Below are 22,841 nucleotides of genomic sequence, written 5' to 3'. Positions count from 1 at the left end.
ATTCTGCAAGTCACCATAGCATATATTAAGAAGTGGATCATAAACTGCAAGCTGTAGTAGTTCAGGACATGGGGTTTCACTCCCACTGTAAGGGTTTTTGGTTTAGGCCCCATGCCTAGTTACCTCAATTATATTATATATGTCCCCTTCTCCTCCGGCCTTACGCCCTGTGTTGCCGGGTAGGCTGCGGTTCCCCTTGACCCCATATGGGACAAGCGGTTCAGAAAATGTGTGTGTGTGTGTACATATATATATATATATTAACTCTGCCCATGCCGGTCCCAAGCCCACATGCAAATGGAGGAGGGTTGGGCATGGGGTTAGCAGCTCCACCCTGTAAAAACCAGGGGGCACGGTGGGACAGCAGATAGCACCACTGTCTCACAGTGCCTGGATGGTGCCAGAGGACATGGGTTTGATTCCTGCCCAGTCTGTGTGGAGTTTACATGTTCTCATCATGTCTGTGTGGGTTTCCTCTGGGTGCTCTGGTTTCCTCCCACAGTCCAAAGACATGCTGTTCAGGTTCCCCCATAGTGTGTGAGTGAGAGAAAGTGTGTGTTCCACTGATGTATGGATGAGTGACCCAGTGTAAGTAGTGTATCTAGCAGTGTAAGCCACCGCGGTGAATAAGGGGTGTGGGCTCATAACACGAGAGAGTTCATTGGAAGTCACTTTTGAACAAACTGGATGAAAGTGTCCAATAACAGTGACAATCCTGCCTGGTCCTATAAAGTTGAGTTTATACAATCTCTACTTAAAAAAGCAGGTGTGGAGATTTACTGTCATAATAGTTACTTTTCTAAAGCAATAAAAAGCTCTGGTAGAATTAAAAACAAAGACACCTCAAAAGAACTGGACCGAAATGTAAGCATTTCTCATTCGGACCCTTGTTTGCTGTATCGGTGAAAGTCAATCCCTTGGCACTAGACCAGTAGGACCAAAAATATGAAATATTACACCATGAGAGTTCACAAAGGGAGGGAATGGGTTCAGTCAGCACAGATGGTGAATGAGGAGAGAGAGAGAGTGTGTGTGTAGAACTTAGGTGAAGATTCTTTAAGGCATCATCAGATTCAGTATCAAGACTCGTTTATATTTAATAATATTATCTTTAGAATAACATTATATTATATTTTCTAATATATTATTCATTTTTACTATATAATAAAACCAGACCTTGGCTGGAGCGGAATTCAATGTAAAACTGATATGTTTTACAAAATAGAAAATATGTTTTCCTGCAAACACAAAACAGAAACACGCGTTGCTTCATCGGCGCTTCCTTAAAGTATGTTTATTTCGCGGGAAGCGTATTTATTGCGCCCACATTATACAAACGCGGGTCAATTAAGGGAATAATTTACGGGAGAGCGAGTGGACGCAGCTCAGCTCTCGCTTCCTCTGCGCTTCCTCGTCGGCCGGACGGACGGACGGACGCAACTCGGAAAAACATCCATTGCGCTCCAGTTCAATAGTTTACATCTCGTTTGATACTCGATCGCGTGCGAGCGAAAACAGTGCGTGGGCGGCGCGTGAGCGCGCGGGCCAATGGCGTGCGTCCATCTGCACGCCAGCCAATCAACGCCAGCGCCATTACCGTAAACCCGAAGGCTCGGGTCCGCCATGACGCTTGTTTGCGCTCATCTCCGTGTCAAGGCAGTAGCGGATATACACCGAACCAGAAACAAAGAAAACACTTTTTCTTGTAAAGTGGTATGCGTTTTCAGGTAAAATAATAATAATAAGAAAAATAAATAAATATGAAAAAGCACGAAGCTAACGCTATTTTAAACGTGGGTCTGTTAAAGTTCGTTAGGACGTATTTAAATTTGTGGTGTTCCTGTGGAGGAGTTACGCTTGCTAGTGCTAACTATAACAATAATTACTAGGGTGCTTGTGTTGGACTCTTGAGCATTTCCAGCTTTTCGGAAATCGAGCGCGATTTACTTACTTAAAAAAAATACACCAGAAGTTATCCTGCTAGAACCGAGTTCTGGATTCTAATCAAAATACACACACACACACACACACACACAGCGCGTCGGTTTGTTATAAGCTAAAATAATATATATTATTATTAAGCAACATCATAGGCTATCTGATTGTTTTATGTAACGCGCTTCTCGTTTGAAATACCAGCTTTCGCTGTTAACTTAACCGTTTTGTTTAAATTCCCCCAATATTTTCTGCAGTAGCAGTGTTCAGAATTACTTACCTCGATGATTAAATTAAAGTCTTTGCCACCTACTAGTGTGATTAACTGTTTTGTTATTAGAAACGATTTTCCGGCTGAGCTGAGCAGGTAGCAGAACTGCACATGTTACTTCTCTGCTAGCTGGTTGGTTATTTGTTGAGCTATCAAAAAGGGGGAAACATCTCACTATGGCTTGCAGAGTGATCAGTGTTACATAACGTGGTCAAAACTTGCATCAAATGAGGCTAACTAGTCACCTAGCATATGGTAAGAGCTTAGCTTCTGTTAGCAATCTTAGCTAGTAGTAGTGTTGTGTTGAAAGGAGTTTTCTCTGAGTCTGAGCCCCTTCTGTGTAGATTACACCCGGATTGCATTGTGATGTCGCTGAGAACTGAACTGTGCTTTTATTTGATTTGGAACTGGAAGTATTTATCATTGTGTGTGTGGTGGTTTTTTTTTTTTTTTTTTTGGTTATCTCTTCTTAGCTGACTTGCTTGGTGGTAGCTTGTCGCTTTCAGTTCTGGCGCTCCGAACGAGCGAGCCTGTCCGTGTCCATAACTTGAATTGGGGATAGTTTTTATTATTTTTATTCTTATTAATGAATACTAAGATACGTTTTCTGACTCCATATTTCGCAACGTGAGTGGCAGGACAGTGTGACCAAGACAGTGGCGTTTGGGGCCTGTTCCTCAAGCCGTTTAGCTAGCTAGCATAGTTAGCTGTATCGCGGCTAGCTCGCAGAACTTGTAGGCGGGACTTGTCGCTCGATTTGACTGACAGGGAAACGGTCCAATGACGGTGAACGTGTCGGTCGCGTGGTCCTCCGTCTCTGTCCCCCCCCCCCCAGTGTTTGTGAGAAGCTCAGCTGCGTTCCACGAGGGGCTCCTCGGAAGTATTTATTTATCCCTTTTTTTTATTTTTAAAAACCACGTTTATATATCTTTATTAAAACATACAATGTTGAACTTCAAACAACTGTGTTCTTGGGAAAACAAATTATTTAGACCGTTTGTCCATTCGCCTTTTATGTGATGATGTTGGCTCGTGCGTCGTGGTGTAATTAATATACCTGTCAGTTCATTAAAATAAAGTAAATGATACACCTATTTGCTACAAAGTTTTATGTAATTTCTGATCACACGTTTTAAAGAAAGCAATTGTTTGCAAGCTGACTTACAAGTTTGCTCTCTCTTCAGTTGTAAGGACTGTGAGACCCCTAGAAGTTCCTGTTTGCACAGAAGCTCCATTATTTACCCGGATCTTTGGGTAGATACATGATTAAATATATGAATGTATTTGTACGATAATATGATTGAAGTAAAAGGCTTTAGTCTTGGGCTTGGGAAGTGGCAAATGTGTGGAATGACCCAGAGTAATTAAATCCTAACAGGTGGTTGAATTTGGAGTGAAGTCATCAAATGGAAGCAGGATTTTTTTGGAATGATGAGGCTCTGCTACATTGTTAGACTTCATTGTGAAAGCTGCATAAGGTGTAATACCTGAAAGAATAAATTGTTGATTCTTTTGTCTTGGATTTGATTAGCATTGCGGTGATATATGTAAATTTTCCTTCCACAATTAGCGGAGGTTTAGGCACATGTTCTTTTTTTTTTTTTTGTGTAGAACCCAAAGATAGAGAATTGTTCTTTAATATTTAATTCTTCCTCTTTGAATATTAGTCCTAATAACCAAAAGGAGACCTGTTCACTGCAGCTTTGATTCTTTTCTCCTGCTTTTTGTCATACGGACTGTAAAGGGTGTGCTGCTCTTTGAGATGAATGAAACCTGACTCCTCACATTTGGTATTGCGGTATAGGGGAGGTTTATGTGGTTTTAATGTGTGTTTTCCATTATCTTTTAGTGTTAACAGGAATGCCTAAGGAAAAATATGATCCGCCAGACCCCAGGCGGATGTACACAATTATGTCAAGTGAGGAGGCAGCCAATGGGAAAAAGTCATATTGGGCTGAACTTGAAATCAGTGGTAAGGACACTAATGGTTTATTCTCTCTTTTGGTGTTAGCATGGTGATAATTTCAGATGGCTAAATGTTCATTTTGAGATTGCTAATGGTGCGAGTGTAAAGGACAACATTAGGAGGACTTCTCGGTTTATTTCGGAGTCCATTTTACAAAGTGAGGCATGAATTTTTTTTACAGCCTAACACCTACTGTGTTTTATTTGTAAAAATGCTTAGCAAAGTTACTGCCATATAGACAGGACCAGCCTGTCAGCTTAGCCCACATGCATACTGTTAAATTTTGCCGGATTGTTACGCAGACCTTACACTTCATTTGCAGAAATATGCTTTGAGAAATGGCCAGAAATGTCAGTTTTCTCTTGTATCTAAGGTGTGTGTGTGATGTTTCTGTTCTCTCAACACATAGGCAAAGTGCGAAGTCTCAGTTCTGCGTTGTGGTCACTCACCCACCTCACAGCTCTGCACATCAGTGACAACTCTCTGTCGCGCATTCCGCCCGACATTGCCAAACTTCACAACCTTGTGTACCTGGACCTGTCATCCAATAAGATCAGGAGCCTGCCAGCTGAGCTCGGCAACATGGTGTCTCTCAGGTGAGTGCTGTTCCCCCTTGCCAGTCTTGGAGGACCTAAGAAATTCACATTGTAGTCTTTAGTGTAGGCTTGAACATGGCATTAGTTTCCTGTGCTTTCTTTTTATTTAATAAAAAAAAAAAAAAAAGGACTTCAGTGTTTCTCATGCAATATGCTTGCAAAATATGCCCCCCCCCCCCCCAATTCTTTCCTCCTGCTTTCTTTTTCAACTGACAAGAAGTTTTTCCGGTTTAGGGTTTTCCTTTAAGCAAATTAGTATCTGTAGTTCAGCTATCTTTTGCATTTGATCATTCCAAGCTCGTTTCACCAAATGTGAAAAATAAATGGGAAGTGGGGTTTTTATTTAGTGGGTGAATCAAAGTTCAGCAGTAGTGCATTTGTTACTTTAATGTTGGTTCTGACTGCAGTTGCATTGTAGAGTCAGCTTTATTTTTAATGAATGTTTTCCTCAGATTGCTCTGCTTGTATACTGTCCTACATTCTACATCTGTACAGTGAATCTGTAGGCAGCCAAAATAGAAAGTAGGAAAACTGCATGTAAATCTGCCTCTTCCTTACTACAATGCTGTATTTCAGCATTTAGTATGAGTTCCAGAACAGTGCTAAAATGTTCATTATAGCCTCCCTCCTCGCATCAGTTATTAGCAGCCTTTCTGCACTAAATGAAATGGAAAAAGATTAACAGGTGCAGTCCAGCTGTTTTTGCTGTGGTTGTGATTTGTTGATGCAGTAGTTTTGCAAAATGTTTGACAAACTTTTCTCCCCTCAGGGAACTACTTTTAAATAACAACCAGTTGCGAGTTCTACCTTTTGAGCTTGGAAAACTGTTTCAGTTACAGACACTGGGGTTGAAAGGTGCGTATTACCCTCAACGTTGCCTAAAAACCCACAGTATTTTTAAGAAATAAATGGCTTATAGCTCTTTAGACCCTGTTAATACTGAGTTTTAGAGTAACTTATAACACTGTTTACTTGTCTCGTGATTGCACAATGGACCTTGTCATGACCTGCTTTGGCTAGATTTTATGCTTCTAACTACTGAGCTCAAAACATGAGAATAAAGCACGCGTGTTACTGTCAAATGGACTTAGAATTCCTTATGGATCTTCTCATTTGCTGCAGGAAACCCACTTACACAAGAAATCTTGAGCCTCTATCAGGAACCTGACGGAACACGTCGGCTACTGAACTACCTGCTGGACAACCTCGCAGGCACCACCAAACGTAGTGAGTCGCTTCATCTCAGAGCAGTGCCTGTTGAATGGTGCTCTTCTCACTAGTTTTATTTCCTGCCCTCTTTGTCTCACTGTCTATTCTCAAGCTAAATGGTCCTCATAGCAGACCAGTTCCTGCTGAATAATTTATCCAGGCCCTCACAGTGCATTATGGGCTGCTTACTCATACTAATAGTACCACGAAATAATGACTGCTCCTTTGACTTATTTTTGGTTTCTTTACATGTATATTAGACAATGATGTTTCGTTTTTTTTTTTTTTTTTTTTTTTGAAGTGTATTTGTTTACTGGGGTTGTTGTCACTGAAATATTGCTGAGTGATGAATAGCTCAGCTGAACCTGAACATCATGACAGTGAATGAGATGAGTCTTGTCTTCCCCATGGCTGTAGTCTCCACAGAGCAGCCTCCACCTAGGTCATGGGTAATGCTGCAGGAGCCCGACAGGACACGACTTGCCGGTAAGCCATCTCACTTCAGCTTTATCGCTTGGGTGGAATGTAAGATATGTCTTTAAGTTTTTTTTTTTTTTTCTCTGAAAAACCAACCATTTGCCCCCACACTGTCTGGCAGCACTCTTCTCAGTCATGTGCTACAATGTGCTCTGCGATAAGTACGCCACACGACAGCTCTATGGCTACTGCCCATCCTGGGCCCTCAACTGGGAGTATAGGAAGAAAGCAATCATGCAGGAGATACTGGGCTGCAATGCTGATATCATCAGCCTGCAGGTGAGGCATGTTAATTCTGACCTGACTGACTTATCTGTTAAATTCTGGTAGTTTTGAACAGAACATAGAACTTAAGGATTGTCCGTCCATCCATCCATCCATCCATCCATCCACCCACCCACCAATTGTCAACAACCCCTTGTCCCAATCATTTTGTGTCTATTTTGGCAAGCTGTATGAATCTTTAATTTTTTTCATTAGTCATGATCTGTGGATAGATCTGTTTAATAAGCACTCTTCAGGTTTTTGAATCTCTTGTGCCATTTAAAAGTAGAAAGTAGTAAAATGTGATCAATGTGTATTGTAAACCAGTTACTACAAAAGTCCCCCCCCCCTTCTCATCTGCATTTCAATTTTTTGAGTCCACAGGAAGTCGAAACTGAGCAGTACTTCAACTATTTCCTGGTAGAATTAAAGGAGCATGGATATGAGGGCTTCTTCAGCCCGAAGTCCAGAGCCAGAACAATGTCTGAGTCGGACCGCAAACACGTGGATGGCTGTGCAATATTTTACAAAACTGAAAAGTGAGTTTGTTTTAAAGTACTCACTCTTCGCTGCCCAGGCTATGGCCTCGTTCACTAACCACTCTGTCCTGTATGTGGTGCAGGTTTAGCCTCGTACAGAAACATACGGTGGAGTTCAACCAGCTGGCCATGGCGAACTCGGAGGGTTCAGAAGCTATGCTAAATCGGGTCATGACCAAGGACAACATTGGCGTGGCTGTGCTGCTGGAGCTACGCAAGGAGATGATGGAGCAGTCTGGTAGGTTTCAAAACTTGTGCACAATGTGAGGCTTCGGTTAGTACTTGTAGGTGTAATCTAGAATTTCCAAAAACTTGAATACAACTGTTTGAATGCCTTTATACTTGAGTCTTGTTTTTAATGAACTGTTTTCCCTGATTGCTAGCTGGAAAATCCCTGCATGGGATGGAGAAGCAGCTCCTGCTGGTGGCAAACGCACACATGCACTGGGACCCGGAGTACTCGGATGTGAAGCTGGTACAGACCATGATGTTCCTATCTGAGATCAAGAACATTGTGGACAAGGCTACACGTAGCTTGAAGTTGTCTTCCATCTCTGGGGAGACTAACGCCATCCCACTTGTGTTGTGCGCTGATCTCAACTCGCTGCCTGACTCTGGTGAGCACTTTCACCTTGTAATCAGCGATATCCACCAGTTCTTAAGACTTCGTGCTCTTTGACATGTTTGTATAGTATCTTTGTCTCATCCTTGCTGTACTAGCATTAGTTCTTGTTTTTTGGTTGAATCATTGTTACGGTCTTATGAAATGCTGGCTTGTTTTGAAATTTTTTTTTTTTTTCTCTCCTCCTAGTTGTAAACTACATTGCTGCGAATTTGATGTACGTTGTAAGATATATATCTTGCGTGTGCAGGTGTGGTGGAGTTCCTGAGTACAGGTGGGGTTGACTGCACCCACAAGGACTTCAAGGAGTTGCGTTATAGTGACAGCCTGACCAACTTCAACTGCAATGGCAAGAACGGCACATCCAGCGGCAGGATCACACATGGCTTCCAGCTAAAGAGCGCCTATGGGAATGGCCTCATGCCTTACACCAACTATACCTTTGATTTCAAGGTAAATTCCCTTGGTCTGTTCATAGAAGCTGCATACTATGTTAGTGAAAAAGTCTGGGTGATAGACTGATCTTCAAAACACCGGTTTGTTTTTGTTGCTAATCATCCAATTTTTGGGCAATTGCTGATTTTTCCGGGGTTTGGAAAGGTAGATCCCATTGAGGAACTGAGTTAAATATATTGGTGATCATTCATGGGGGTCTGTGATCAGCAAAATGAACACAGTGCAGGTTTTTTTTTTTTTTTTTTTTTAAATTTTCAGTTCATAGTAAAAAGCATAACATTTATACAGTAAAGATGTGCAGTATGGAGTAATGCAATTTGACATCAGACCACACAAACTTCACCAGAAGGATGATAGTTTTATTGCTGCTTTGGGCCATTCAGAATGTGATTTGTTTATTTTGATGCAAATGATTTACTTTGGTATGAAGCACAACACTATAAACTGTAGGAGTACTGCTACTAGTGTCTGCGTGTGCACGCGTGCGCAGATGGATCAACAAAAGCTTGTTCGGCTTGGGTAAACTTTGTCATTTACTGTTATGTAAAATATTCATGTTTTGTCCCCCCCCCCTCTTTTTTTGTAGGGTGTTATTGACTACATCTTCTACTCTCAGCCCCTGCTCAATGTTTTGGGAGTCCTGGGCCCCGTGGACCCCACCTGGCTTGAGAACAATGTCAGTGGTTGCCCACATTCCCACATCCCCTCCGATCACTTCTCCCTGTTAGCGCAGCTGGAGCTGGTTCTGCCCTTTTCGCCACCAGTCAATGGGATCCACCTGCCTGGTCGCAGGTAGTCTTCCGAGCCACTGGAGGGAGCTTATTCTCACCAAGCTCTTCTGTACATTTTAGAAAGATACAAAATCTGTATAAAGCAACATAATACGATCAGAGGAGTGATGTATGGCCAACAGGGATTTTTTTTCTTCTTTTGTAATGATTTTTAATAGATTTTAACTGACGCTAAAGTCAATCTTGGTAACACACCATATTTCAGGCACAATATAATATTCTGGACCCTGTTCCTCTCTTACCATCCACATTTTTTTTTTTTTTTTGCTACCACTGCAGTGGACCATGAGGACTGTAGTCCTTTTAATTTGCCCCTCAAAAATACTTGTACATGTTTGTCATACCAAGCTTTCTTAGTCTCTTGTCTAAATGCATGCAGGGATTAAACATGTCATCAGGCATTCTAGGGTTGCACAGGAGATATATATATATATATAATTTTTTTTTTTTTTATAAATAACCTGCGTATTGGGAAGGCAGCTTCTGAGAAAAAGTTGTATAGTCCGAGTTGAACCTTTCAGCAGATTTGTTTCAGATGACTCCTCTAATTTCCCAGCTTTAACTGTGCTTAGTTTAGCCCTGTCTGTGAGCTTGAACATCTCCCTCTTGTGCAGAGTCGGGTTCCAGGATTTACATACGGGGAACGCGTATGAGAGCGGGTCACGGCTCACTTCTTACACTCGACGGTGCTGAACTCAGCTCTCCTGGTGCTAGTCCTGCCCTCTAGTTTTGTTTTCATCTTGTATAGCCAGGCGTAGTAATGTTTTTGTTACACATGTGTGGCTCTTGAAGCCAAACTGTTCAAGTTAAATTGTTTTGAATGTCACTGAACTGAAATGACACCACAGGAATCCTATGGTTTTTTTTTTTTTTTTTTTTTTTACACTATTTTTTTGGAGTCAAATTTAACTTAATATGTTCTAGAAATTAACCCTGGCCTCTGATATGGGGTAACTAAATGAATTTGTAATTTACCATTTTTACATTCTTGCTTTTTAACATTTTTAAACCCCCCCCCCCCACCTGCAAAGTCAGGATGAGTTTAGCCGCTTTTTGTAGTCCACTGTTAAGCATCAGAGATACCGTTTTAAAAAGTTTAAATTAGTCTTTGTTTTGGAATGCCATTATATGGGAACAGGGGGCAGAGTAGTTGTTGCAGCATTGAGAAGATGATTCTCCCCCCCCAATGGTTTCAGCTGTGATGTTTGCCAAGCTCGAAAATGGCTTTAGTTTTGCTGCCGCGTCTCACATTTGGAGTGACTCAAAGAGAATAAAGGGGCCAACTGTCGTCTCAATCTCTGGGCGGTGTTGACACTGCCACAGACACCAGCATGTGTATATACTCTCTCACACACGCATAATCTGTAGCACTGTTTTAGACTTAGCTGCCAGCAGTGACCTTTCTGGCCATAACTTCCATACTTCACTCCAGGGGTTTTTCATACCGAGTGTTTATATAATACAGAAATTTGGACTTAGTTTACATGATTGTATATGAACCACAAAAGACCTGATTTATTGCATTTTTGTACTTGGAATTATGATCCAATCTGGGGAGAAGATTGTATTGTAAATTTGTATCAGTTTTAATGTATTTAAAGATGACCAGCCTTGTACAAAAGAGAAAAAAATTCCAGGTAATCGCTGCTACTGTTTGCACTCCCTTGGGTTATATTTTCGAGATATGTCACAGTGTTTTCTTTGAGAATCATTGCACTCAAAATGCAGATTCTGACCAAAAGCTTCAGAAGCCAGAGTCTGTTCAGTCCTGCAGAAGCCTTTCATTCGGGCAGCTTTCACCAACATGCTTGTCATGCCAGTAGGTTAAACTCAAGGAACTCTGTTCCCATCTCATTGTGGACAGAAGCAGTGGACGCTCCCAGGGTAAAGTGGGGATGAAGCCCATTCTCTGATTGCACGTGGGAGGTGGGGGGGAGGGGGATCCAATGCCTCCACCTTTCTGTCAAATTCATGCCATCTGTGCAAGCTCTGAAAACCTGAACAAGCGCTTTTAAAATAAATTTTTGGTACTTTTTTTTTTTTTGGTATCAGCTGTGGAAGTTTTAAATTGTGGGTTTTCAGTTCGGTTTTGAAGTAATCAGTGTGACTTTTTTGGTTAATCTGCATAACCAGGTAAAACAGGCTGAATCTGTCTAGTGCTTCCTGTCATTAAAGAATACCATCATGCAAAAGTCCTCACGCAGTCATCAGGCGCTATTCTTCCATCCTCCTTTAGTGTCCTTTTGTATCAGTTTAGGTCTCCAAAACTACTGTTTTCCTTAACTCAGGCTATTCTTTAATCTTATGTTGAAGTTTGTGTAGTTTTCAAATCGCTAGACCAGGGCTATATTATTTTTCCTCCCCTGCCTACAGTGCCATCTGTTGCTTATTTCTTAAGCCAAGTGTAAAGATCTGAGTTAATCCATTACTGTAACTTTTTAAAAAATTTTTTAAAAAAAATATTTTTGGGTCTTGCTTATGCTGTGTTCTGTGGGTTAGAAGAATAGTAGACCTTGGTCTAGCTTGTCTAATTGATAATATACCCCAGTAGAGCCCGGTACAATCAGCTGTTAAAGATACATTCAATATTTCCAAGATTTTTAATTAGAAGTGGACTGACAAGCACTTGTTTAGATCATGAGTGCAGCTGCCATCTGGAGTTGAGAATTGCTACTTTTTAAGTTATGTTGTACAAAACTGAATTTTAATAAATTCTACAAAGGAAGAGGAAAAACATGGCGAAATGATAGATCTGAGATCTGTCCTACTTGTCCAACACCTGTTCTTTTTGTCTTTTTATCTTCTGACTTAATTCTGTTGAACAAAGTGTCCAGTTTATTATGTTGAATTGCTGATATTGTTGTAGATTTAAAATAGCTTTTTTTTTGTAAAGTGTGAATAAACTGTATCTCGTATTTTCTTTCCTTGAAATGAATTGTGTTGTTAATGTGTATATCATGATTTAGTGGTTGAATGATTTTGGTTTTTTTTTTTCTTTTTTTTTTTTCTTTGTCCCTCCCTACCCCTCTTTTAAAAACCTGTTTTCCAACATGCACAAACCAAATTCTTTTTAAAATAAATTTTAGCACAAAGAAACCTAGATTTATATGGTTGCTAACCGGAATTCAGGAATCTATTTGGGCAATACCTTTTCTAAAACTGTAGTACATTTGAGAATATTTGTCACCATGTTGGATAAGAACTTGATTATTTTACTAAATACGTGGAATGGCCAATTATACTAGCTTGTTCAGTGTATGTCCAATTGGTAGGCGCTGTAGTAAATGATCCCTTTTGATAAGTGATGTGAAATACTCATGTTTTGGAAAAACGACTTTATAAGCCGAACTAGAATGTGGCTCTGCTTTCGTGCTCCGGTGTTCTTGCTTGGTGCTGGGGTTCGGTTTCTGAATTGGCTCTCGACTATCAAAATGCTCCTGAACCAAGGATTTTATTTTAATTTTTTCCTCCTCCCAGTGGATGATGGAACGACCAAGATGTACTTTGGTCTTAAACTATTAATCAGCTAGTTTTATATTTACTTCATACATATATGCTTGCAGAATCGTATTGAGTAAGTTTCTTACGAATTCACTTTCTGAATATTGGGGCCAATCCATTTTATTTTTTAAATTGTATTTTTCAAATTTTCTTCCTTCTCAGCAACCAATACTCACTTTGCAAAGTTCATCTGTTTTCTATGAGCAGTTTGGTATAAAACTGCTTTGTGAATTGAAGGTTATTCAGTTGTAATGTCCTGACAGTATTGCGGCATTTTTTTAGATCAGCAACAAAATTTGTTTGTAAAACACTGCCATTAAGAAAGTGGGTATCTGAAAAGGCCTGCACCCCCCCCCCCCCCCCCCCCTTTTTTTAAAAAAAAGAAGGAAAAAAAAAAAAACAATTTTTCAAAAACATACCTGCTTTGTCTTTCAGCAGTCAGCTTCATTAGTTTGATAGTACTAGTTGTGTTATGAGGATTGTAGTTGGCCATGTGCACTTGTGTGTGCGCATATATATTATAATCTGTGTCATTTATGTAATGCACTGGACCAACTCTTGTTTACCATTCTTTGAATACCAGCAAAACACTTGCACAAAGTTTAAAGAATGTTAATAGAAATAGGCAGCTGTTTTAAATCAATATTAGGAACTGTAAACAAAGTCCTAATGGTAAACAAGATATTTTTTTCCAATTTATTGTTGTCCCTAAATCTTGGTTACCTTTAGATTGTTTATAACAGGGTCAGCGTGTCCTTTACACCTATGTATTTTTCCTACGTATGGTTGAAAATAAATTCTCTATCTGTTTCAGCCCAGTTGTACTGTACTCAATCCACATGGGCGAGTCTTGGGAAACATTCTTTCAGCTACATACTGCTGCCATAAGAATGGGTGGGGGGTGTGCAGAAATGGAATGTCTACAAACAGACGGACAGCTGATGGTTATAGCTACTGCGTTTGGACCCAAAGGTTGTAGGGTTGAATCCCACCTCGATCTCTAGTACCCTTGAGTAAGATACTTACCTTAAACTGCTCCACTAAAGCCACCCAGCTGTGTAAATAACACCAAGTTCCTCTGGAGAAGAGAATCGGCTAAATGGATGAATTGCCACATACATTGCATGTATTTGTTTAGCAGATGCTTTTCTCCAAAGCGACGAACATCTCATATAAAATACAATGTGTTCATTACATTAGCAGGAAGAGGCACTTAGATGCAGATGTGATTCTTCAGTGCAGTTTTCTTTCCACCGTATGAACCAATTAACATCATACGAGTAGCTGCATAAAACTGCATCAGAATATCGACAATTCCCGATCACCTTCCTAGTAATAATTTTTTTTTGAGATATATAAACATTTATGTTACATTATAGGAGTAGCTGTGCAAAGGTTTAACCAGGCATCATCTTAAAGTTATGGTGCATGAACATTTACACCTTGCATGAACTTTTAAGACCCTTTTTAAATGTGGATAGAGATTCAGTAGTTCTGAGTGAGAGGGGAAGGTCGTTCCATCGCAACGGAGTCCGAACCGAGAATCTCCGTGTTTTACCTTTTGTGCGTGGGACCACCAGGTGGGTATATGTGGAAGAGTGTAGCAGTCTGATTGGGGTGTAGTAGTTGATCAGGTCTTGTAGATAGGCAAATGCATCATTTACTGTGAAGTTTCATGGATTTTTACATTTCGTTTAACACTTTTCTCCAAAGCAACGCACCACGGTCACTGTATAGTATTTAGCTGACACTTGTCCAAAGTGACTTGACTTTTTCCTAGATACATGATTTAAAAATTATTCACCTACCTGTTCAGCAGAGCACTGACACAATGACGCACTGGGCCACAATTAACTTGAAAAGCTTGTCTGGGCTTTGTGAGGAAAGCAGAGACCCTCGACTGTACCCTTCTGTTCGAACTCCTCAATCTTGAGATCTTTAGGTAAAAAAGCTTTACTCAGCACCTTTCTTACTTCTGCACATGTAACTGCATTCATCTGATCTTTGGTTCATTTCGAATTCAATCACATAACACTGATTTCACTGTTGTTTGCATACCTACAAAGTCTTAGGTGATGAACCCATCAGCTACTTAATTCGGTGCTTTATTGATCGTTCACACATACGACTTGACCCCGAGGGTTAGGGACAGTTGGCTGTGGCTCAGTGTATGACGCATGCACACAGGGTCAGAGGTCACGTACTGTTGACTGGATGTTAGAATGGAAAAGGTGTGTGATCTATGTGATTATGAACACGTTAAGATTATAAAAAGGGGCTAGAAGTCGTACTGGTTGAGTGGTTAAAGCTGCTGCCTTTGCATTGAAAGGTTTCAGGTTTGAGTCCCACCTATAGCTGTCATACCCTTGAGTAAAGTACTTATCCTAAATTAATATATTAACAATATCCAGCTGTGTAAATAGTTGCAAGTATCTTAACATTGTTAGTTGCTTTGGAGAAAAGCATCAGCTAAATGAATGTATAAATGAATAAATATGAACTGCTGTGTTCAAAGTATCTATGAACATGTAGATTATGGTTTAATTTTTCTATAGATTTTGAGCCAAATGCTCAAGATTCTAGATATGAGCAACACAGAGCTGTGGAGGATGCAGAGCAGGTTCCCTGTCAGAGGTTCCTGGTTACATGTCCTACTCTGTCAGCAGCTTGAGCTCATGACTACAAGCAAAGAGGTGGGATCATATACTGATATACTGCCATCATAAATCATATTCACAAGTCTATAAACACAGTAATAACAAACATTTTGCTTTTGGGCTGAGAAAGTTATAATAAGTTGTAAGTTGCTTATAGAAGTGTGTCAGCTAGATAAATAAATGTAACTCTTCTCTAGCTGGCAGTGGAGTGGTTAGGGTTTTTGCCCTGAAGGTTGCTGGTTTAAATCCCACTCCTAGTTGTAGTACCGTTGAGCAAGGTACTTACCCTAAACTGCTCCAGTAAAATTACCCAGCTGTATAAATAGGTGAATGAGGGGGTGCAGTGCGCAGTGGGTTGGTCCTGGTCCTGCTCTTCGGTGGGTCTGGGGTTTGAGTCCCCCTCGGGGTGCCCTGTGATGGACTGGCGTCCCGTCCTGGGTGTGTCCCCTCCCCCTCCGGCCTTACGCCCTGTGTGCCGAGTTAGGCTCCGGTTCCCTGTGTCCCGTATGGGGCGAGTGGTTTGGATGGGTAAATACGTGAATAATCAAAGATAACTTAATATTGTTAGTCACTTTGGAGTAAAGTGTAATGAATAAACATTAAAAAAATCAGACTCAACTGTGTGAAGTCGTCAAGTCAGGATGGACCAAACACCGAATTGATGTTGTTCTGCAGGCAAAGTTTGTTATCTGAGCAGGAGAGGCAGCTGAGTGTAGCTACTACTGTCAGTAAAGCTTCTGCTGTCAGAACCAAGGAGGGAGGAAGTGCACTAGGTGGTGCTGTTAGAACAGAACTTCTGAAGTTCCTGCACGCTTGCTGTTGCTCTATGAGATTCAGTTCATCTCAGGCAGCACGGTGACACAGCAAGTAGTGCTGCTGGGTGATGCAAGAGAACGTGGGTTTGATCCCTGTTCAGTCTGTATGGAGTTTGCATGTTCTCCCTGTGTCTGTGTAGGTTTCCTCTGGGTGCTCTGGTTTCCTCCCACACTCCAAAGACATGCTGTTAACCCATAGTGTGTGAGTGACAGAGAGAGTGTGTGTGTTCCACTGATGTATGGATGAGTGACCAAGTGTAAGTAGTGTATCTAGCAGTGTGAATCACCGCGGTGAATAACGTGTGTGGGCTCATAACACTACATGGAGTTCGTTGGAAGTTGCTTTGGACAAAAGTGTCTGAAAAATAAATCCCATCAGTAGGGCTGTTCCAGGATGACAATATATTGTATAAAGACACAAAATGTCATTTACAACACACTTTATAAGCAAGAATATCCTCTGAAATGTAATATAATTTCTTGAATGGTGACATTTTCAGTTCATGTCTTAAATATTTCATACATTTTAATCGGTTAATAATGCAGTTTAATAGTCGATATACCAGATGTACACGCTGCTGCTGCATCACTTTTCATTATGGGCGCAGCTCAGATCCGGGGGGTGAAGTACGACCTGTAACAGCTGTGACTTTTTTATGGCACCTTTCTGCTCACTTTGTCCCTTGAATGGGACAGCTGGGAGTATAATGGTTAAAGTAGCTGCCTTTGGACCTGAAGGTTGCAGGTTTGAATCCTATCTCCAGCTGTAGTAGCCTTGAGCAAGGTACTTACCCTAAATTGCTCCAGCAAAATTACCCAGCTCTATAAATTGGTAGAGAATTGTAGGTATATTAAAAGTGTAAGCTGCTTTGGAGAAACGCATCAGATGAGTTAAGATAAATGCCCACAGCACCGTTGTTCAAGATTCCTGCTCTTTTGCTGCAGCCCTGCTAGGTACACCTGGGTGAAATCGCAGGGCAACCCCCATCCCTCGGTTCTTTAATGAAGTAGAACAGCTGGCTTCCACTTTTTTACTTCCTCTTAACTGACTGCAGTAATATTTCCCTTGAATTATGAAATTGTTTTATGATTCAGTTATTCCCAGTGTCAAGGAAATGATCTAGGACCGTTAGGGACAGTTTACATTCATCCATTTAGCTGATGCTTTTCTCCAAAGTGACTTACAAGGTTAAGTTACAATGATTTACCCTTTTGTACAGGTGAGTAGTTTTACTAGAGTAATTTAGGGTAAGTACCTTGCTCAAGGATAGTACAGCTGGTGGGATTCAAACCTGTGACTTTTGGGTCCGAAAGCAGCAGCTCGAACTACTGCACTATAGGAGTTATGACCCCTCTAGCAGTCTCACTATCGCCCCGATGCACAAAAATTGTGCTTGTCCTGCTGCTACCTTGAATATTTTCCGACTCCTGTAAGTTTTGTTAATTACTTCCCTTCAGTAAACGATCCCACAGTAAATGAAAGTAAAGCCCCATTGTATATTTTTTATATTGCACAGCGTGTAGCACTGGTGCCTCACAGCCCCTGAGCTTTGGGTTCGGACCTGGATTTTAATCTTGCTCAGTCTACGTAGGGTTTCTCTGTTCTCCTTGCGTTTTCGCCACTTTCCTCCAGCTGCTCTGGTTTCCTCCCATACTCCAAAAATGTGTTTCAGCTGTATTTGTGACTACAGATCCCTCCAGTGTGTGTGTATCAGTGGATAATGCGTGCATGTCCACCCTGCAGTAGACTGACATCCTCTCCAGGCTGTACCTTTTTTCATGTCCTGTGCTTCCAGATAGGCTCCCGACCACTAGGACCCTGAGCTGGAGGGGCAGTTACGGGACAATGAAAGAATGAAAAATGAAATTAGGTGACAGCTGGACTGTGCTGGGCCTCTTCTCCATCATCCCACATGGAACAATGAATGTATGTGCTCACATAATCAAAAAACCTTTTGCGCTGCAATACTGGAACTTCGCTTTTGATCTTGTGAATTGTTTGCTAATATTTTCGTCCATGTTTTTCAAGGCTCATAGCAAAACCATCTGGGGTTTTATAAGAATTGGACATTCTCACCATTGCTGGCAACATCTATTTTCATGTCCCTCCTGCCATCCTGTTACTACATCAGTCACCGTTCATACGGTTGTAGCTGAACACAGTTTGTCACATTCACTGCTCCGGGTCTCTCTGTGGGACTCTGTGTTATTATCTTCAGTGTTACGTGTTACCTTGAAAGACCTCTCAAGTGAGAACACCAGTTATTAACACCGATATGAGCTCATGGACAGGGTATAGAGACATGAAGAGCTACTCCACACAATGGAGCTGAGAAATTTTAACCAATCCCCTCATTTTACTGAGCTGCTTTTACATTTATTCATTTCACTGACACTTCTCTCCATTGTTACAAGTGACTTACTTGATATTATTTACCTATTTATACACCCAGGTAATTTTACTAGAGCAATTTAGGGTAAGTACCTTAGTTAAGGGTGGTATAGCAGCAGAAGGGGGGATTCAAACCTGTAACCTCAAGGTCCAAAGGCAGCAGCTTTAATCCTGACACCATCAGCTGCCCTCCTGACCTTTACCTGCTGGACTTTGTCAAAGTTGGATTTTATGTAGAACTTTTCCAAATGTGCAAATGTACTTACAGGCTTATAGAAATCTTACAGCTTCGATATACAGTAATGCTTACTTTGCTTTATTTGCCTAAGATTCATTATATTCTTTTTATTCGGGATTATAACTCAGAGTTTTTTTTTTCCCCACATCCGAGAATAATAATCAATAAAACATCAATAAATAAAAACCATTTTCACTTGTATATGTAATGAAATTTGCCATAGCAGTTTGTATCACATCACATTACATATTTATTCGTTTCCTATTTATTCATTTAGCTGTTGCTTTTCTCCTGAGCAACTCACAGTGTTGCTGCTCAAACCACCAGCTGCTTCATATAGGTTTCATATATGTCCCACTATAATTGTCTTCTGAGAACCGTCTCTTAGTCATGAGAGACTCCTTCAGATCTTCAGGTGGAGTCTTCTTAGTGATCTCATTCCTGTGTTATGCTGGAAGGAGTTTAAATTCCAACCTGCTTGGTTATGTTTTCCAAGCCTGTGGTGAGACTCCCTCCAAGATGTTCTAGGACAGCCCAGATTTTCTTCCCTGTGTCTGTTATTAACAAGAGGCTCATGTTCTATGTTGCTTTAGGGGGTGTTGGGTTACCACTGGAAGCCTGGTGTGCTTTCATGTGGTTGATGGGTTTTTTAAGGTACAAAGACGGCAAACAAAGCCAAGCTTGGATATGTGTCTCCCCACTTTAAATCTCTGGTGGATGTTCACGCAACCTTGTAACGCCACCTTTTCCTTCACCGCCGAAAGGCTTGTTTGTGTTTGGATGTGTGCTCAACATGTCTGTGGATATCAGATGCAGCTATGACCTTTATTGTGTGTGTTGAAGTGCAGCTTTTGCATTTGCCGTTGTTTACGCCACAGTAAGTCCTAATTCTATTCATATGTGAATATTAATGCGGGCTGAAACTGAAATGTAATAATAAAATCAGCAGCAAAATAACTTGTCAGGTTTCGGGGGCCCAAGAAGAGTTAGAAAAACTTTTTCAAAAAGTGCTCAGAAAAGTTAAACGCAGACCGTGGGAGGAGGGTGGGACACCTTTCACCTTGTTATATAGACAAACATCTACTTCTACATCTACTACGCATCTGGATTCACGCAAATCCACTTTACGGAAAAAATTCCCGGCCTACACATTAATTACGGATAGCGCTTTTAAATTACACAAAACATCTGAAATGTGAAGCGTAAGTCGGCGTAACCAGACAAGGCAGGAAGCTCCATCTTCCCTGTTCCCACCAGTTTTGAGCTGTAAACGCATCTCCTCTCGTTAGTGTACTGCTTTTTCCCTAAATTTTTTACCCTTTTCATTATTCACAAAGCCTGGTGGTAAACGTGCACTTGAGGGAAAACGAGAACCGTCTCGCAAGTGTACAGCAATCTGTCATACGGGGTCAAGAGGACCTGGGCAGCAGGACCCAAGTGTGGAGTCGTTCGTCTTTATTCAGGGGATAAGGCAAGTTCTCGGAGTCTGGGACAGGCGAATGGCGGTCGATCGGCGGTCGGAGTCGGAGCGAGGATCCGTGGACGAGGTCAGGGGACGAAGCGAAAGGTCGGTCGGTCTGCGGTCGGCGTTGGAACGAAGATCCGCGGATGTGGTCGGGAAACAAAGCGAAGGGACGGAAACCGGAAGACGAGAACAGAGAACAAGTGTTGAGTGCGCACTGGACGTCACGACCGAGGGAGGGCAGTTGTCTCTGATGAGATTCCGCAAAGGTACGGGAGCTGAGGAGGGTCTTTTAAAGGGTGAGCAGTTAGTCAGGTGCTGTCGGTTGAGTTGCGGGTGTGGACGTGACACAATCAGTTTGGACTCGGAGATGAAATTGAAAATAACAAGGAAGTATGAAGGTGGACAAAGATTATGGTCTATAGACGGGAACCATGTTGAGCCGTATCGACTATAAATACGACAGCGAAGGATGCTGAACGCATAAAAAAGGAGGGGTGAAAGGAACAGCTAGCATGAAAACCACAATAATAAGAAAGAAACGTCAAGGTGCAATAACTGAAATGGAACAATAATAAATTACGCAACAACAGCACCCTCGTGTGTGCCAACATACTACTAGATATAAGGTAAACACGCACGTACAATACCGTATACGTGCCGTACGCAGTCGTCAATTTTTTTAATTAAATTATGCTTTATACAAATGCAAAAATTTATTTAATTGAATAGGCCTATGTCTTATTGCAGTATTTAATATATCTGACATTTACTAGACAATTATATTGTGTAATTTTTTTATACCCATGTTTGCAACAAATACAAAGGAAATGAGAAGGCTTGGCTCTGTAACAGAGGGGGAGGGAATCTGACATACGTACATTTCGAAGTACGTAAGTGGTTGAAGAACGGTCTATCTGCGTAAGTCGAGGGGTGTCTGTATATTAACTATATATTGATATATATTGTTATATAATTAATTCTATTAATTTAAATTCAATTTATAAATTAAAAATATTAAATTCAAAGTTAATAGAATTAATCTAAACTATTAATTCAATTAACTACTTAATAGTTATACAGTTCATCCAGTGTCGTCAGCCCCTTAAACTTAAGTTAGTTACTTTTCTTATAGTTACTTTCTGCGTTCGCAAAACCAAACTTCTGGTTTTCTTCAGCCCTTGAATGTGTTTATGTTAATTTGCTGGGGACATCAGTGCGCAGCACACCAAATAACATCAAGACAAACCCTTTTTTTCATTTTCTTTACCTTTTTTTTATATTACGGCAAGGTCTTCTCTTCGTGTAAAAGCAACGTGTGTTTCAAGGTTGAACCGCTGAATTGCAGCCAGGATAAAAGCGGTGCCATAATGTGGTGTTTCAAAGCATTTTATTCGTGTCTTTAGCGCGCGCAATGCAGCCTTTTCTCTATGATCTCTCCTCTGCATTTGAAGTGTGAGACCGTTTAAATATAACCTGAAAAAAAGAGAAAATATTCAGCCTTCAGGAGCAAACAGGTTAGTTTGGACCGACTGTGTTTTGATGAAAGTTTCAATTGGAGGCGACACTGACCTCTTCGCTTTTAAAATGCTTCGTATCTGCCTGATGCTCCTTCAACCCCTAAAAAAGAATGAAAAATTTTAAAAAGTTCCCCTAAGGTATCCCCGAAGCATTTTTATGGCTCCTGTATGGCCCCCCAGAGAAGCATGGCAACGCTGTCGATGCACTCAGTCCGAAACTGAAAAACACAACTGGAACCAGAGGTCTATGTACTTAACTCCTTTTGTTTGTAAATCCCTATCCAAAGTCACTAAAAGCAGGTAGCCATCGATTTATTATGCGGGATACGTTTTGTGAAACCTTCAGGTAAAAAAAAAAAAAATCAAGAATTAAGTAAGATTTTTATTTATTTAGACGCTTTCCAAAAACTGCTCAGCCTGTGCAGGGCTTCAGTGTTCTGGAGACCAGCGTGGACATCCTGTCCTGCGAGGGTGTGGAACAGGGCACCATGTGGATGGGATGTCAATGTGTTACAGAACTTTTATTAGATTAAATTGGAGTCTGCCTTGAAATTGCTGAAAAACGCCGACTGTTGAGGATTCATCCCATAAACGTTTACCGCTGTGTTTGTCAGCATCTGGCCACTTTCAGGTTGCTTTACCATTGAGATAATTCATAAACGTGCAATAAATGAAATGCACTTTAATTTATTTGCTGGTTTGGTTTGGAGAAAGACTGTGATTTATCTATAATGTATAGGGAATATATTGAAAGACTTAATATTTTATCACCTTCAAACTAAATGCACTGAAATTAATACTGATTTAAACTGAAACTGAAAATACGTTGTCTAATGTACGCAACCTTATGTTCGGTGCTGATTATCAATTGATCGATGCTGTGAAAATTTGTCCCTCGTGCACATTTGTTATCTTGCTCCTGATTGCAAACTCTTACGAACGTTAGATATGAGCTGTAATCACTCTGGAAGTGAGTTCAACGAATCTGTTCCCACATTCCCGCAATAGACAATGTATTTTCTATTATATATACATAGCTTTGGGGGAAAGTGTCTGCTAAATGAGTAATGTAAATTGAGTTCAATCCACTGCAAATTTCTGAAAAGTATAGAAAATAGAATTAAAAACAA

The 22,841-nt window shown here is 40.8% G+C and overlaps 1 protein-coding gene across 2 annotated transcripts; it reads left to right on the top strand.

Annotated features, from left to right (window-relative positions):
- Positions 1-1,644: 1,644 nt before the first annotated feature.
- On the top strand, positions 1,645-10,003 carry LOC108934472 (CCR4-NOT transcription complex subunit 6-like). 2 transcript variants are annotated; one of them, XM_018752345.2, is made up of 12 exons: positions 1,645-1,727; positions 4,056-4,178; positions 4,582-4,768; positions 5,538-5,623; positions 5,891-5,992; positions 6,395-6,463; positions 6,576-6,733; positions 7,103-7,257; positions 7,341-7,495; positions 7,641-7,874; positions 8,130-8,332; positions 8,922-10,003. In XM_018752345.2, exons 2-12 carry the CDS (start codon positions 4,067-4,069, stop codon positions 9,129-9,131), a joined length of 1,671 nt encoding a protein of 556 aa, XP_018607861.2. In that variant the 5' UTR covers positions 1,645-1,727; positions 4,056-4,066; the 3' UTR covers positions 9,132-10,003. The 2 variants fall into 2 exon arrangements, with proteins under 2 accessions (XP_018607861.2, XP_018607859.2); XM_018752343.2 differs by having other exon boundaries at positions 5,891-5,995.
- The last annotated feature ends 12,838 nt before the right edge of the window (positions 10,004-22,841 follow it).

Source organism: Scleropages formosus, chromosome 4, assembly GCF_900964775.1.
Source record: "Scleropages formosus chromosome 4, fSclFor1.1, whole genome shotgun sequence".
Lineage (NCBI taxonomy): Eukaryota > Metazoa > Chordata > Actinopteri > Osteoglossiformes > Osteoglossidae > Scleropages > Scleropages formosus.
The sequence above is the reverse complement of the archived record's forward strand: the minus strand, read 5'-3'. Positions and strand labels throughout refer to the sequence as shown.